The 16923-nt window shown below is 41.2% G+C and overlaps 1 protein-coding gene across 2 annotated transcripts in view; it reads right to left on the reverse strand.

Moving 5' to 3' along the window:
* PCDH11X (protocadherin 11 X-linked) overlaps positions 1-16923 on the reverse strand; it is a 700409-nt gene that overhangs the window by 637496 nt on the left and 45990 nt on the right. For both annotated transcript variants that reach the window (XM_063142140.1, XM_063142141.1), the window contains exon 2: positions 804-851. In XM_063142140.1, the coding sequence (XP_062998210.1) occupies positions 804-851 (48 nt within the window). The remainder of the gene's footprint in view (positions 1-803; positions 852-16923) is intronic.

The following is a 16923-nucleotide window of genomic DNA, read 5'->3' on the forward strand; positions in this document are numbered from 1 at the left end:
GTTCAAATGAGTTCGGATTCTGCAGCAGACCTGGCTTTTTATGAGTCATGCAGATTCCGCAGAGTTGCAAATGGTTTTTCACTTTCTGGGAGGGAGGGGAATTCGCACCAATTCGCATTAGCATGGATATGCATTAGCACAAATGTCACTAATGCGAATTAGTGCGGACAGAATGAAATGCTGGGATTTTACTTCTTCTTTTTTAACAAAATTCCATCAAAGAACAGATGATGGAACAAAGATGAAATACAAATAGGATAGATTTCACAAAATCCATACATCCCTGCTCAAGATGAAAGGTGATTGCCTGATGACAGCTACAAGAAGTAATGATTTATATGTGTGAATGAGCCATCATAGATACAGCTTTTCTACCATCCATTGCATCACCTTAACAGCTCTTATTTTCAGTGGAGTCATTTCACCTGTTTAAGCTACAAGCCATTGGATGTTGAGTTGTCAAGTGACATCTAGTGATGTATATGCATGTGTCAATCAACTCTAATTCTGGGTGTCATGCCAAACCAAAAACTAACACCACTGAATGTTGAACAACTCTGGATAGAGGATATCATACAATCACATTATTATTATTATTATTATTATTATTATTATTATTATTATTATTAATAATAATAATTTAAACAAACAAACATTTTGATTGTTTTAAAATCAACATTTCATCTTTCATGTCATTAAATTTTGAAGAAGGGCCAACTCGTTCAGTACACAGCAATCACGTATTACATTAACAGTGACAGGAATGTGCATTATATATTCCTCTGTGGCTTACACATATTTACCTGTTCATTTGTAATGGATCCAAAAGTCCTTTTCGGAGCCGTTTTGGGCTGTCATGTAAATACAAAAAAAGAAGAAACAGTCTTTAAATACTTTACAATGAATCTAATCTATTGTTGTTTCTTGATTCTCAATCAAACACTTAACCTAAAATATCAAAACCATTCTTCCATCGCTCCTATAGAGCTGTGCTGAGACATAAGACTGGGCTTGCAATATCCAGCAACTCCCTGCTGTAGGATTTAACACTTCAATTTAATGGTCTTTTACACTGTTGGAGGTAAAGCAACTCATCGTCTTGAAGTACAAAATAAACTCAGATAAAAATATGTGCAAAAATTGAGATCAGAAGTACATATTGGATCTCCAGCAGACCCACTGTTTAATGCAACTTTCCTCAACTAGGTGGTCTCCAGATGAATTAGAACGCCCAGGAATGACGATCTTCCAGCACTGGAGGGCTGGTGGTTCCAACTCTGGTGGGGATGGGAATCCAATCTGGGTTTCAGTCAGCACCATCCAGAACTCTAAAGGAGCTATACACAACACAGAACTTTGAGGATAAGTTTCAGTACCTTGGATAGCTCTATTAGAGTGGATTCACCGTCCCACCAAAATTGGAGCTACCAGTCTCCATTGACTCTCAGTATGCATACATACATATATGTGGGGGGATGGATGTAGAATGTTGGGAGTTGTAGTCCAATGCATATGAAGGGCACCTGGTTGGGGGAGGCAGGATAGGAAAAAACAACAAAAGCTGGGGTGGGACACCCTCCAACCACAAGCAGGAATGAACCAAACAATTTTTTAAAAAAAGTCTTTTTGAATAGATGTATATATTATTGTTCATATTCTTATTGACAAGTTATGTTACACTGCCTCAAATATGTAAACATGTTGCTAATAAATCATAACCAATCACATCAGTATACAACTGCATGTCATATCACAAATTTAAACAAAATACTTATAGCAAATTATTATATTTCAAAAATATATCTATGTATTGGTGGCATGTAACATGTACATTAGTAATAATCAAAATAAAGTACACTGATATAATGAAAACAATTATACAGCATGTGGTAATTCAATGACATTCATATGATGAAAGCAATTATACAGCATGTGGTAATTCAATGAACAGGAGTCCGGTACATACACATGACCTGTTTCGCTGGGAATACTTCCTCAGGACATGCTTTGTTTAGGACAAATAGTCAAGACCATTCACAAAGTCTCCCAGTATAAACAATAGTTATGTCTGTGGTTTCCTTGCCATAAAAGCGAGAGATGTCTCCTGGGAGATTCTGTTCGAAGATAACTTCTTTTGTCGCATTATTCCCAACCACTGCCTCCCTTTATTTAGGATAGGAAGAGGGCCATGGGACTGTACATATCATTATCCTGTACGTCCTCACCTCCAAGATATGAGAAATTTCTCAGAATTGCTTTTCTCCTGTGAATGATAACGTTCTCCTCTCAAAAAGAGAGATATTTTCTTTAATATTAGCCAAATCTGCAATTTATTTGCTTTGTTTGGGTTGGGCAACATGTCGCTTCCCCCCCACACCCCACAATGCCCCCAGAGCTATTCTATATGCAGGGCTCTGTGAGGGTGCTGCCAACACAGAACTGGTACTGCTGTTGTTCCTCTTGCTGGTATCAGTAGCAAAAAAAGTGGGGGGGAACCATACGGAAAAGGCAAAAAGGAAGCCACGGTGTTTCTGTTGCTAATCTTGAAGCCCCTCAACAACAAACAACAGCAGCAGCAACAGTTGTGAGAATCTCACTCCCATGGTGAATCTCCAATGAAATGTTCTCTCCATCAGTGAATAACGATGGAGAACTTCAGGAGGCCATTTCTGTCCATTCCTTGGAGACTTCCCCCTCAAACCTCAGCAGAGCTAATAAGAGTTCAAAAATGGAGTCCAGTAACATACCCACTATTATTTCTTTATTTCTTTTTTAAGCACAGGGTGGAGCTAGTGGAATATAAAACACAAAACGGTATAAAGAAGGCTGGGAAGATAAACTCAGACCTGACTCAGGAGAAGCACAATTAAAATGGTTGGTTACATCAAAGGCCATTTGGGGATTTAAGCTGCCAACCATTACATCAATAGAATGTAATAGGTCTATCGGATCTGACAGACCATTGGAATTACTGGAACAAACCCAGTCCTCAATACATACAATTGCTCATTCAATTTTTAGCAGGAGAAATCAAATTCATTATTGAACATGGTTTGTTATATTGATTTGGTTACAAAATGAAAATTATACAATTTTATTTTTATTTGATTAATAATCTTTTGTTAATGCTAGGGGTTATCTCTTGCAGTGAATCCCAGAAGAAGAGAAGTCTCAAAGACTCACGGAATTAAATTTTGGTAGTCCGAGAGGAGAGAGAGAGAGAGAGAAACAGAGAGAGAGATACTTTTTAGTCTGACAGCCAAATTGTCAACCTTAAACTAGCCGGTAGACTGCACCAACCACACATGCAAATTGTGAACAAACCATAGCCAAAAATGAGCACAGGAGTTAGATGGCCTTCAGCCAATTGATTTCAATCAGTTTAAGCACATTATACTCTGAGCTGGATGGAGACCAATTCCTTTATCTAATAACTCCATTACGGCTGCAAACCAATGCACACTTCCTTGAGTAAGTTCCATTAATCTTTGAGGAACTTTCCCTTTCAAGCAAGTATTTATAGGACCTGGCTGCTTAAGACATATGCACCAAGCCAGTGACTCACCTGTAAGTACTTGGTTCTACAGCACAAACAGAAGTCCTATGCAGTAACAAATGGAGAGCGTATGCACATGTAGTGATATCTGACGGTACCTTCAATGGATGTTATTTTGGCAATTGTGTGTTGTTGCCAATGGGTTGCATCCAAAGTTGGTCTAACTTAAGCCCATTCATTTGGATGAGTCTAATCTAAAGAGGACTAATGCTAGATACAACCCACTGATGGGAGAATCAGTAAGTTTTGAGCTTGTTAAGATTTTCAGGGTTCTATCTTGAAGTTTGGTCCGCCATGTTCCATTTCCCAAATGTGAGTTCCCTCTTCCCATTTAAATAGGAAGCATGCATTTGGAGGCACTTTACATGAGAGCCAGTGTGGTGTAGTGGCTAAAGTGTTGGACTCGGAGTTGGGAGATCCCGGTTCTAGTCCCCACTTGGCCATGGAAGCTCGCTGGGTGACTTTGGGGCCAGTCACAGACTCTCAGCCCAACCTACCTCACAGGGTTGTTGTTGTGAGGATAAAATGGAGATGAGGATTATGTATGCTGCCTTGGGTTCCTTGGAGGAAAAAAGAGTTGGGATTCAAATGCAATAATTAAATAAAGTGTGTTTGTGTGTATCAAAATACATCCCTCCCCATAATTGACTTGAGCATTAAAATGTTCTTTTCCCCAAAATTTCCATGTTTAAAGTGCTTTCTTCTTCTTCTTCTTCTTCTTCTTCTTCTTCTTCTTCTTCTTCTTCTTCCAAAAAAAACCCAAAACACCTTTTGCAAACAAGCATTGCAAGCTCAAGAATGCATACAATTTGAATGCAAAATGTGCTTGCATTGAGCAGCATGAATGGGACAGGCGCTGGTCATAAATTAGGGTGACCATATGAAATGGAGGACAGGGCTCCTATATCTTTAACAATTTCATTGAAAAGGAAATTTCAGCAGGTGTCATTTATATATATGGGGAACCTGGTGAAATTCCCTCTTCATCACAACAGTTAAAGCTGCAGGTGCCCTGCCATCTTTTAAATCTGGTCACTCTAGTATAGCTCCTGCAGCTTTAACTGTTGTGATGAAGAGGAAATTTCACTAGGTTCTCCATATATACAAAGGATACCTGCTGAAATTCCCTTTTCTATGCAACTATTAAAGATACAGGAGCCCTGTCCTCCTTTTCATATGGTCACCCTACATAAATGAACAGAAATCAAACTCTTATGCATCCCCAGGTACAGACATGTTGCACAATGTAGTTGTGCAGGCCAGGTGACAAATGCTGCAATCAGAGTACTCTGAACCAAACTCCTTTGAAAACAATGCATTTTAATTCTGGCATTGATACTCCATCCACAGTAATTCGGTTTCTCCCAACCTTATATTTTGGGGGGTGGGGTGGAGGGTTAAATATTCTGGAATTTCCCTTACCTATCTCTATACGCTATGTGTTTCCATTGAACACAACAGCCCAGTTCATATGATTACCATGGGGGAAATAAGCCATGGTATGATGGCAAACCATACTGGTGAGGGTAATAATGCAAAACAAGGTATAAAAACCAGCACGTGTTGCAGGGGAAATTATCTTCCATGGTATCTCTCCCCCACCATGATTGCATGGTGGGGGACTAGAGGTCAATGATGACAGCAAATGCATAAAAATCAAAGATCAGAATATCAGAAGTGATTAATACTCCCTGTGTTGTTTATAGAACTACTGAACCTGCAACCCCCTTTCTGTTTCGTTAATAAGCACAGGGGAACCCTTCTCGCAGAATGAACACAACAGATATAAGCCGTGTCATTTCTATAGCACTCACAAGCTACTGCCAGGAACAGATAAATCTGAGCACATTCAGAACTACGGTAGCGTGAATGTTGCAAGAAGTAATAAAGGATGCAGGTCCTCTGTCTGCAGTCATTTACCCAGTGTGTAATTCAGATTTCCATGCATTCTGAAAGATGAGGCCCACATTTCTCTGCTTTCCCACTTAAGGCAGTACAGGCCACTGCTCTCTACATTGCGCCGAGGCAGGCACCCTGCTTCTTAATCAAAGTATAGGGCTGGGGATTTTTTAGCAGTGTACGCATGGTATTTATAGAGAGCATGTTCTAAGTGTCCATAACACTGCCTACTTTGGCAACTCAACTATGGCTTGATTTATGTTAAAGCTTTGACATAATGTTTGTTTCTAAACAAATTTAAAACATAAAGGTGTTTCACTGATTCCTGACCTGTTTGTTATTTTTATCATATTGTATTTTATTCATTTAAATCTATTTTATTGTGTTGTATATTTTAAACCGTTTGTATTTACAGGGACACGGTAGTGTCTCTATTGTTAAGGATGGAGAGTAGAAAAAACATTCTACCATTTTAAAGGGGTAATTGGGGGGTATTCTAACTTTCACAAAAACAAAAATATTTCACCAATCTTCCTGAAATTCACATGTGCTAGAAAAAAATGTTGGTTTTAAAAACTCTGAAAATTTCAAGAAGATTGGTGAAGGATTGAGGGAAGGAGGGTAGTTTAAAGTAACACAAAGAGAAATTAGTGGCCCGAAGTTGTGCATGATCAGTTTCCACAACTCCCCATTGAACTCCACAGTCACCTCTGCATATCATATTGCATATCATAACCTGCTGTCCTCCAGATGTTTGAGATTACAAGTCCCAGCATTCCTGACCATGGGACATACTGACTTGCAATGATGGGAGTTATAGTCCAACACCTTTGCTCATTTCTCAGTTTCATAGTTTATGAAGTTCAGAAAGTTTTCCCAAACCTAGCCATTCACTGTTTCAGATGCCCCTTGATGGGAGAGAATGACTTATATACATTTAAAAATAAATACATCCTAATCCTAAAATAAATAAATCCTAAATAAATAAATCCTAATTTATACATCCTGATGATGAAGCCTTCCCTTGATAACCAACCACAGTTCACTTTGCATTTTGCCTTTTTAAAAAAACCTATTGAAATGTATTTTTATTCTGTTTTTATTTTATTTTATCGTGTACACAGCTCTAAAATTTTGGGGAACAGTATATAAATATTGCAAATAAATAAATAAAATTATTTTGAGAGTCAATCCTTATCTGTTGTTTTGGTATTCAGAAGTAACCGTCATGATTAAGGAGAACAAACCACACTTGAACATTATGTTTGCCTGAAACTGATGATGTTGATGACCAAAGCCTGTTACATAATTCGGGAGGTGGTAGGTGGGGGACAGGCACGGCAGTCCCATAGCAGAATCAGGTAATTCCCAAGTATTTTGTCTGAAATGACATTACCAAGGTCATGCTATGGAGAGGATGCTCAACACTCTAAGGGCTGCTCCTATCGTTTTTATTGTTGTTGTTTTAATTTAGTGCAAGTGCACAGAATCCCAATCCAGATTAGGACCACCACATACAGGTAGGGGCAGGGTGGGGGTTAAACCTTCCCATCCAGACACTTTCCCACCAATAGACCTTTCCCCACTTCCTTTCCCCCCAGTGCCAAGGTGTGAATTTAGAGTGCGGGCCACCAATTTGGATGACTTTCAACAGGGGTTGGATAAATTCCTGGAGGAGAAGGCTCTCAATGACTACTAGCCCTGATGGCTATGTGCTACCTCCAATATCAGAGACAGTAAGCCTATACACACAAGTGCTGAGGAACATGGGTGGGAGGGTACAGTTGCATCCATGTCCTGCATGTCATGGTCAACAGCTGTTTGGCCACTGTGTAAACAGAGTGCTGGACTAGATGGACCTTTGGTATGATCCAGTATGGTTCTTATGATTTTATTATGTTCTTACAGATGTCTGGGTGGGAAGGTTGACCTCCCTACCCATATGCACTGGTCCAGATTAAACTGGAGGCCCACATCCTTATACTAAAGTAAAACAACAAGTTAAGATCACCTACACACCTGGCATTTAATGTAGCATGCACTTTAGCTCTTAAGTGCTATATAAAAGTATTATAAACAGGTATTTCACACATGCATCATCCCTCATGAACATGAGGCCCAGTCTTCATATTATTTAATTCATGCCAAGGGCTTTCATGACCTATATATTTGAACAGTTGTCCACGTCTATTTTCCCCATTCCTATAGAGAGTTTCCGCACTAGCACTAGCTACCATGGCAGGCACATAAGCAATGACATAAAGGATTTCCACACAATCCAGAGGCATGGGTCTCCGACACTTAAAGAAAATGACTTCTCTATAGCAAGATACTCTATAGGCAAATGTGCCATTTCATTTCATTGTGAACTAATGAGAGTGATGAAAATTTATCCAGGAAGGTAACGTTTATGGCCTGTAAACCCAGCTAAATTGGCACAAATGGCTTACTAACCCTTACCCATAATTTACTTGGAAGTTGAATTCTCATTCCTTGGTCTCTGCTCGCTCCTTTCAATACAAGAAGAGAGGGAATGAAAAGTTTTTTAAAAACGGCAGACAGAAGAATTAAGGAAGCAAATTCCTCTCTCCATCACCCACTATTAGATCTTCTGAGAGACATTTACGCAAACCACAGAGAACAGGAGACTGATTTTATATATGAAGGACAGATTAGGATATCGGTTATGACTATGCTTTGCTCTAAATATGCCAGTTTCTCTACAGCCTGAAGGAAGATTCCAGAAACATCAACTGTCTCAGGGGAGGAGGAGGAGGAGGAGGAGGAGGAGGAGGAGGAGGAGGAGGAGGAGGAGGAGGAGAAGAAGAAGAAGAAGAAGAAGAAGAAGAAGAAGAAGAAGAAGAAGAAGAAGAAGAAGAAGAAGAAGAAGAAGAAGAGATACCTCTTTCCTCATTTTTACCATGCTGTTATGATGAAAGCAAAAAAAGGAAGGTTGGGGTATTTACTTTGGCATACTATACAAGTTCCACATCCCGTAGGGCTGAAGCACAGTTGGCATGATTAAGTTTACTTCAATTGTTGGTTCTGCACACATGGGGCCTCACTGTCTGGCTCTCTCAAGCCTCTGAGGAAACTTTCAGGGCTAATAAAGCCAACATAAATAACTACATTGGGTGGGTGGGGAGAAGATAAAACAGTAGCTTTGATAATAGAATTGGAGAATAGGTTGTGACTAACAGATAACTTAGGCAATGGTGTGCTTTATTACCCCCAGTGGGAGGTTGCGGGTTTCAGATGTTTGAGGTAACTGTCACTAAGAAGGTTCTGAGATCTGCTGAAGATGAAAATGTGGATATGTTTCTTTAGGTAGCTGCTGATTTACCTGACAGAATCACCTGCTCCAATATGAACCTGATTAGCCCTGCTCTTTGCCCCATTCATTTCGTGAAATGTTAACATCTGAGTACATCCTCACTCTCTGAGTGATGTGTGGGGAGACATGGGCTGGGGTCCTTTAGGTGTTTTGGCATTCATCATCCTTCATTATTAGGTATACTGGACAGGCTTCATAGAAGATATAGGTCAAAACATCTGCAGGCCCAAAGGGTGTCTATCTATGTCCTAGGCTGTATTCCAGGGGTGAGCAACTTCAGAGAGTTGGGGGACAATTTTCCACCCCCAGGACCCACCATGTGCCATACACACATGACTCACCAAATCAGCCACTGCCATCAAAAATCTGTGGCAATGTTGTAGCATCAAAAAGGCCATTTTTCCCCAAACAGGCATGAGGAAAATGTTTACCTTGGGTAGTATCCAATAGCGGGGAGGGGGTGTGCACACAGCCAGCCCTGCAGGCTCTGGTCCCTCTAGTCCAGGCCCATGCACTACCACAATATAGTGATTCTAGGGGGCAATACCTGACACTAGCAAAAATGCTCATCTCTATAAGGGACATGCCACGCCATGCCCCTTCCAGAAATGAGCACTTTTGCGGACATTGGGGCTTGCCCCCAGAAGGGCTTGAACAGAGACACATGCAGTAGGGGCAGTACATGGACCTGGGCTGGCCGAGCATCCATGGTCCCTATTGGATACTCCCTCCTGCATTCATGCATAATCATGCTCCCAGAAGCCCCTAGAAAAGACAAATGTGCATTCAGACAAGATGTGCACTTTCCACAAACCTCCTTTTGAAGTGAAAAAGTGGTATTTTGACCCCGTGCCACCAACACTGAAGGAGGGTGCAAAACAGGCAAGCGGGGCACATGTAATTCACGGACACCCCTTCTCCACCCCTGCCCTAGTGCATGTATGAAAATGGACAAGGCGTTTGACTGAATGGCTTGTCTTCTACGCTTTCCCGCATAATCACCTATGCAGATAGTATAAGTTGCTCTACATGTTTGAAGTTGCAGCTGAACTATCAACAAACACACTGTGTGCACGATTAAAAACGCTGTTAGAACATGACGTTGTGTTAGTTGTTTAGTTTTTTTTCCTGTTTCAAAGCAAATGCTACAGACACTGATTTCTTAATGACTATAGATCCTAATGCCCCAAGATCCCTGCATAAAGGTGTTTTTTTTTTAAAGCTAAGGTATGCAGCAGCAAAGTCATGTACAACACATAACTGAAAGTTTACAATGCACCGTTTTAAACAGGTTAGCACCCTATGACTGTGTACAAGCTTACTCAGCAAGTGCACCAAGCAAAAAATCCTATTTAGTTTATGTTTATTTGTCGACGTTACTATGGCACCATGCCCCCCCCCTTTATCTTTGTGGAATCCTTTCAAAATTTCATCAAATTCAGATTGCATTTTTTTCCTCTCTTTCTGGCTGTGTCTCTCTGTGTGTACACACATCCATGTTTATGGGTCTGCATGCACATTCACAGCTCTTATATAGGTAACAGTGGGGAATCAGCAGTAGAAAATCTGTTAGTCCACATTTGGTTTTGATCAGTTCTAATCATCAATTTACAAAAGGAAACATCCTTGCAAAAACACATTTTAATTCAATCACAGTGTGTCGTTTTATGCGGTTGAAGAGAGTCTAAACAAAATATTCAGAAGTGGTTCTTATTGTTTCACATTTCTTTCTAGGGGGAAAAAATGCTTACCATTTGGGATAACATAACATAAATAAACAAACTACAGTGCTTTAACACAAAAGAAAAGAAGAAGGGAAGGGAAGCAGCCACTATACATAACAAAGAATCAAAGAGCACATTATCGTCCCACCCGGACATTATTGCATGTACACAGCCAGATTAATGTCAATCCTCTCTTTTTTCCCCTTCTGTGTTTTCTCACTGCACTATGCAAGAAAAGAAGCAAGTCACAGGATGCAGAAAGCTTCCAATTTGTGAATGAAACAAAACATTATGGGTTGTTCAACACCCTCCTTTTCATCTGACGATGCCAATTCCCCCTTGCCCCTGATATATTCAAGAATAACATGGGTAGGAAGTTTTAGAACTATGCAAAGTCTTAAGCATCAGAGCAAGTCTTTGTTCTTTACAAGATTAGTTTTTTATGTTTAAAGAGAATTTCTTCAGAAGATGCTACTCCACTGCCTACTGGAAGATAATCCATAGTAGGAGTGTGTGCGCTGCACTGAAAATCCGTTGGACCCCCGACAAGACCTCCAAAATCATGGTGCGGTTAGGGGGTGGTTTCAAAACTGTCAGAAACCCACAGTGTGGTTAGATCATTCAGAACCCCGACAAATCCATAGGAGTGGTAGTTTTGAGATCGACAGGTGGCTAATCGGTGGCCACAGTCTCCTCCCTGTCCCCCTCCAACCACGTTGTTTAGGAAGAGGGCTTGCAAATTATAAAAGAAAGAGGCCGTAGCACTGTTCTTTCATAAAGCAGCTCAGGCTGGCTGAACGTCCCAGAAATGGAAAACTTCTGTCAGCTTTCCCTAGCACCTCCCAACCTGGGGGCATTTTGAAGCCCCCTCTGCCCTTGCCCCGCTGGTCCAATGGCCTGCCTCTGGGCAAGGGGGCAGGAGCTTTGCTCACTGCCACCAGCCTGAGACTGACCATTGGCTTGAAGGGAGTGCAGCCTTTTGAGATCTAGCATATCTGGGATCCTCTGCCACCAAGAAAAATGATCCCAGGCACTAGACTGGTGTTTTGAAGGAGAAGGTGTGGGTGGAGCCTCAAGTTCACCCACACCTGACTTCTTCTTCTGCATGTCAGAAGGACCATCAGCAACAGAGAAAAGGGTGTGTCTAAGTTTCAGCAGGGGAGAAGTAGTATTGAGGCCCAGTATTGAGCAAAAGGCGGGATAAAAATAAATATAATAATAATAATAATAATAATAATAATAATAATAATAATAATAATAATAGAAGACGAAACACATCTCCCTCTCCCAGCACGGCCAGAGCCAGCTTTCGTTACTGGCTTTTTATTTCTCTCTGTGCGTCTGCTTTTATTTGCTTCTTGTAGTACTACCCCACACTTCTCTTTTTGTGTTATTGTGTGTATGTGTTCTTGTTCCACACATGGAGATACAGGAATTCAATTTTTGTAGGTTTCTAGTTTCTGAACCTTCTGCAAGTTCTCTTGAGAGAAGATGAAATATATCTTAACAATCAAGGGATGAAGGGATCTGCATCCAACTTGACACGGCTAAAGCCCTACTTAAGAGCTACCAGGATGCCAAGTTTCATCTCTGTATCTTTAAAAATGACAGAATTATTATTATTATTATTATTATTATTATTATTATTAATAATAATAATATTTGCATTTTTATACTGCCCAATAGCCGAAGCTCCCTGGGCTGTTCACAAAAATTAAAACAATGCATTTTGTTAATTCCCATTGATGATAATGGAGTGGTTCTCTGAAAATGGAGTGGTCATCTGATGGTGTGAGGAGACAGAGCCGCCCAAAAAATTTGGGTGGGAATCACCTCATCTGCTACTCCTCATTTTGGGGAGGAGCAGACCCACTCTGCACACCCCTAATTCATAGCACTTCAAAAATTATTAATCTGGAAAATTGTACAGGCAATGCTCAGACTTACCAGGAAATATGAAATAGAACTGCTGAGATTGGATTTTAAAACTGATTAATAAAGGCTGTTTATTGGGTTGATTGGAGATTGCTGGGTACACTGCAAAGGTTTATTCCTTCACTCAGTCAGCATTTGGTTTATGAAAGGCCGGTGAGCACTTTCCCCTCTAATATGCTTGGATTAGAGCAAAAGGGTCTCAGCTGTATGCCCTTAACTTCTAGGTTGCACAAAAGGGTGTCTCTATATCAAGACCAATGTGTCTCATCAAGATACAAGAGGGTTTTATGTGGGTGTTTTGGTTGTTGTCATTTTGGAAACATTGAACAGAAGCACCTGGATGATTTACTGCGACAATATATGTGATTATTGCCACCCATGTTCGTCCACTTCCTTTTTCATCTGCTTACAGCCTTCACTGCAGTGTCATGTTGATTTAACGTACAGGACTTCTGCCTTTATTGATAAAAAGTGTTTTCACACGCTTAGGAACAATGAATGGAAAATGCATTTTGGTGGTTCCTTTCCTCGTTCCTTTCTAACTCAGACAAAAGATGGGGAAAAACAACTTTGATTTGCTTCTAAATCCTCAACTCCATTCATGACCCATTGGGATGGCCAACATCTCCATGGCTCACGTTGGATTGACATGGAAATAAGCCATCTACTCCCACTCCTGAGAAGACTGGGAAAGGGCTTGACTTACTGCTGAACCTCTTCTAACTCCACATTTAACTGACTTTAATGACCCCACTGATTTGAACATGGAGATCTTAAGATGCTGCTATCCCAAAAACAGCCATGGGGACATGCAAACAACAATCCAACCCTTATTGGATTGTTTTTCCCCAAGTGTCATTGTTGGGTGTCCTCTCACCAGTCCTTTTAGAACTTGCAGGATGAGAGATGACCCTTTCCTCTGGCTCAAACTTTAATCCAAGCCAAAATTCAAGGCTTCTAATCTTTTTGAGTCCTTTGAATCCTTTCAGTCCTCAAAGTTAATTTCCAGAGAACTAAACAAGCATCTCTAGAAACCGAAGCACATTTATTCCAAACATAGTTGCCCTTAGACATGCACATCACTAAGAGAAGATGAGTGCCCCTTCCCTTGTTCTCAAAACAATTCCATTTCCCTTCCCGAAGGTGCCTTATTTTGTATGGTGGTGAATGTTTTATTTATTTATTGCATTTATATCCCACCCTTTTTTCCCTCCAAGGAACTCAAAGCAGTGCACAAAATCTTTCTCCTCCCCTTCCGATCCTCACAACAACAACACGACTGTATGAGGTATGTTGGGATGAGAGCCTTTTGACTGGCCCTAAGTCTCCCAGTGAGTTTCCATGGCCAAGTGAGGACTAGATCCCAGATCTCCTGACTCCCACTCCTACACTCTATCCATTATGCCACACTGGCTCTCTCTACACCACATACATAAACCATGTGCTTTAAACATATTAGTTTTTTTTTTCCTAGAAGAACATCTGGCTGAAGTACAGCAGCTACCGTGCAACAGATGAGGCCAACTGGCAACAGACTGTCCAACGATCTCTGTTGGCCAAGCACAAGTGCCAGACATCCTTCCAAATCAACAGAAGCATCAGCATCCATCACAGATTTACTCCCCCATACCTACTAGCTACTGATGTCTGATCCATGTGCTCTCACTGGGGGAGGCCTCTTCTTCACAAACCAGGTTGATGAATTTCTTTGTCAGCTTGGCTTCAATCAGCACGCAGGGACAGCATGTGTATTAATAGGCTCTCTGTGCTTCCAAATCAAAAGTGTTAGCCCCTCAGCCATAGTATTCAAAAGTTATGTAGCTGCTGAGAGGTATATAGGAACACAACTAGGCTGGTTCACCTAGTGAGTTATTGTGGGCTTGCTCAGACTGGGTTGATTAAAAAGGAAACTCAGTTCAAAACTGGGATTGTGGTGGAAATTCTGCAGTTATTATTATTCTAAGAGCTCTATATCAGACCAGAAATGTTGTTGTTGTTGTTGTTGTTGTTGTTGTGTATAGCAAAAAGGCTGCCCTGCACCTCAGTCATTTCAAAAACAATCAACACACATCGGCCGAGTTTGGATGACTTATTAGGCAATTGAGGTGGAAATAACACTCACAGTGCATTATTTTGTTAGTACACCCCACACAACATATTGCCCCTCGCCCTGTTGTGCTGCTGAAAGTCTCGGCGTCCTTGTGGAGCTCCTCCCTCAGTCCTCCCAGACATATCCCATCAGCCGTTGCAAGTTCTGCCATTACAGGAGCAGCCAGGGTGTTTTTGGCCACTCCTGCCGAAGAACTCTATGGCCAATGGAACAGTGCACTTGACGGTGGGGGGGAGCCCTCCACACAACATTTTAATCAATTGATTATTTGATAAGCAATGGAGCAGCTCATTGTTTTTGTGTGTTGTTTAAATTGACAAAATAATGTACTGACAGTTGTGTGTCAGTCGTGTGTGCCTCATTCCCCCCGTCCCCCGGTTGATTATCGTGTTGTCCAAACCAGGCCATCATCTCTTAGATTTGAAGATCCAGTCATTTTGCTTCACTAAGCCACATCTTCAGCATTTAGAGGGCGTCAATCCTGCCATCCTATCAGATGTTAGAAAGGGGAGCCAAGTAAATCATTTTGCTATTATGCTGATCAAGTTAAAAAAAAGTTGCCTGATGAGACACATAGCTTCTGTAATTTAAATGGAAAGACATGCACAGCCAATCAGATTCACCAAATGACATTAATTAAGGAAGATAAGAGCCTCAAACAAGCTCACCTCTCCCTGAGAAGCTCAGCAATTAAGTGGGCTACTTTCCCTAATGGGGCTACACATGCATCAACACTGACGTGAAGCATCCTATGCCACCAGGCATTAATTCTACAAAGTCATGAATGAGCTGAGCATGGTTATAATGGGATAGCAGTTCCACAGATTCTCTGAATGTGCAAATCTCTTGCACTCCCATTAGCTGGCAGGTGTTCAGTTTAACATGCATTGCAGAAGTGCTGTAGATCAAACAATTAAGATAGGAAGAAACAAATACATTTCACTCATTGCAGAGTACAAATGGTAGTATCCAACGTTAGTCTAATGTAACTCCCATTCATTTCAATGGGTCTACTTTAAATATTTATTTATTTATTGGATGCAACTCAAAGAGAGATATGGAAAAATCCATGCCTGAACCACTGGAGAGCCCCTGCCAGTCAACTCTGAACAGTATTAGGTTAAATTGATCATTGGTCTGATTTGGTATAAGGCAGCTCCCCATGTCCCTATGAATTATATTTGAAGACCATCTCTATAAGAAAAAAATATGACTCAAATCCCTTCAGATCTAATGGCTTGTGAAAAGGAGATGGGGGTAGTCTCCATCTTGTGTCAGCAAGATCGGACCAAATGTCGGGGCAGGAAAAATCAAAGAGACCCGTAGCACCTGAGAAAAGAGCAAATGGGTTTTGGCGTGAGCAATCACACACAAGATGTGCAACTGGCAAAGTGGAATCCTGGAGACAAAGCTCGTGCCACAATGCATTTACTTGCTGGTCTCTCTCCCAGTCCCTGACACATTTCTCTCCACCCACATTTGACTTGTGCAAAGCTGTCAAGATATGGACACTAAGGCTCCTAAGCCTAGAAACACTCCATCTTTGTCTCATCATTCAGCCATGAACCAAGAAAGACCCTCCGTTCCGCATGTCCCCATCCAACTCTGGTTCATCGTGGTGACATGCAGGGAAACAAACCCCATGAGCAATGGCAGAAGGTCAAACGGCACTGCCTGACCTCTAAAGTTTGGGCATCTGGCTTGTTCACTTGCATGAACCAGAAGGGGAGTTTATTGCATGGACAAGGAACCAGCTGGCATAGCCATTGCGGGGGAGGGAAGGGGGAAAGGAGAGATGGGAGCAATTGCTATTAGTGTTCGTCTTATGGCACCACAGGCTGGGGGAGGGGCTCTTGAGACATTTTAGCCTGGAGGGGGGGTCCATTCAGCTTCTTTGAAGCATAATTCCTTCTTCCCTCCCTGTATGCAGTGTGGGCCCTGTTGGTTGCCCTTTTGGGGGCCAAGTAGGAATTTTTGACTGCTAGTCTGACTGGCTGGGGCTATGAGTCTTTTGCCTACTTCTCACTGCAAGTGGGGTGGGAGTGTTTGGAAGGGAAATCTGGTTACATTTCAACCATTCAGTTAATTTGGTAACATATCATGGCACACAGATTGGTAGGAGCATTGCTGTGAGCATTCTATCCAACAGGCCTATCCAGTGGAATTTTAGGATGTGTTTAGGATATGTTAGTAATGTATACTATGTTTTTAATTCAGACTTACGTATTCTATATTTATTGTTGTTCTCCGCCTCAATCCAAATGGAAAGGCTGGTGAGAAATATGATGATGATGATGATGATGATGATGATGATGATAATGATAATGATGATGATGCATGTTTCCCATGATAGGTGATGGCCAAG

The sequence above is a fragment of the Elgaria multicarinata genome, chromosome 15 (genome assembly GCF_023053635.1).
Source record: "Elgaria multicarinata webbii isolate HBS135686 ecotype San Diego chromosome 15, rElgMul1.1.pri, whole genome shotgun sequence".
NCBI lineage: Eukaryota > Metazoa > Chordata > Lepidosauria > Squamata > Anguidae > Elgaria > Elgaria multicarinata.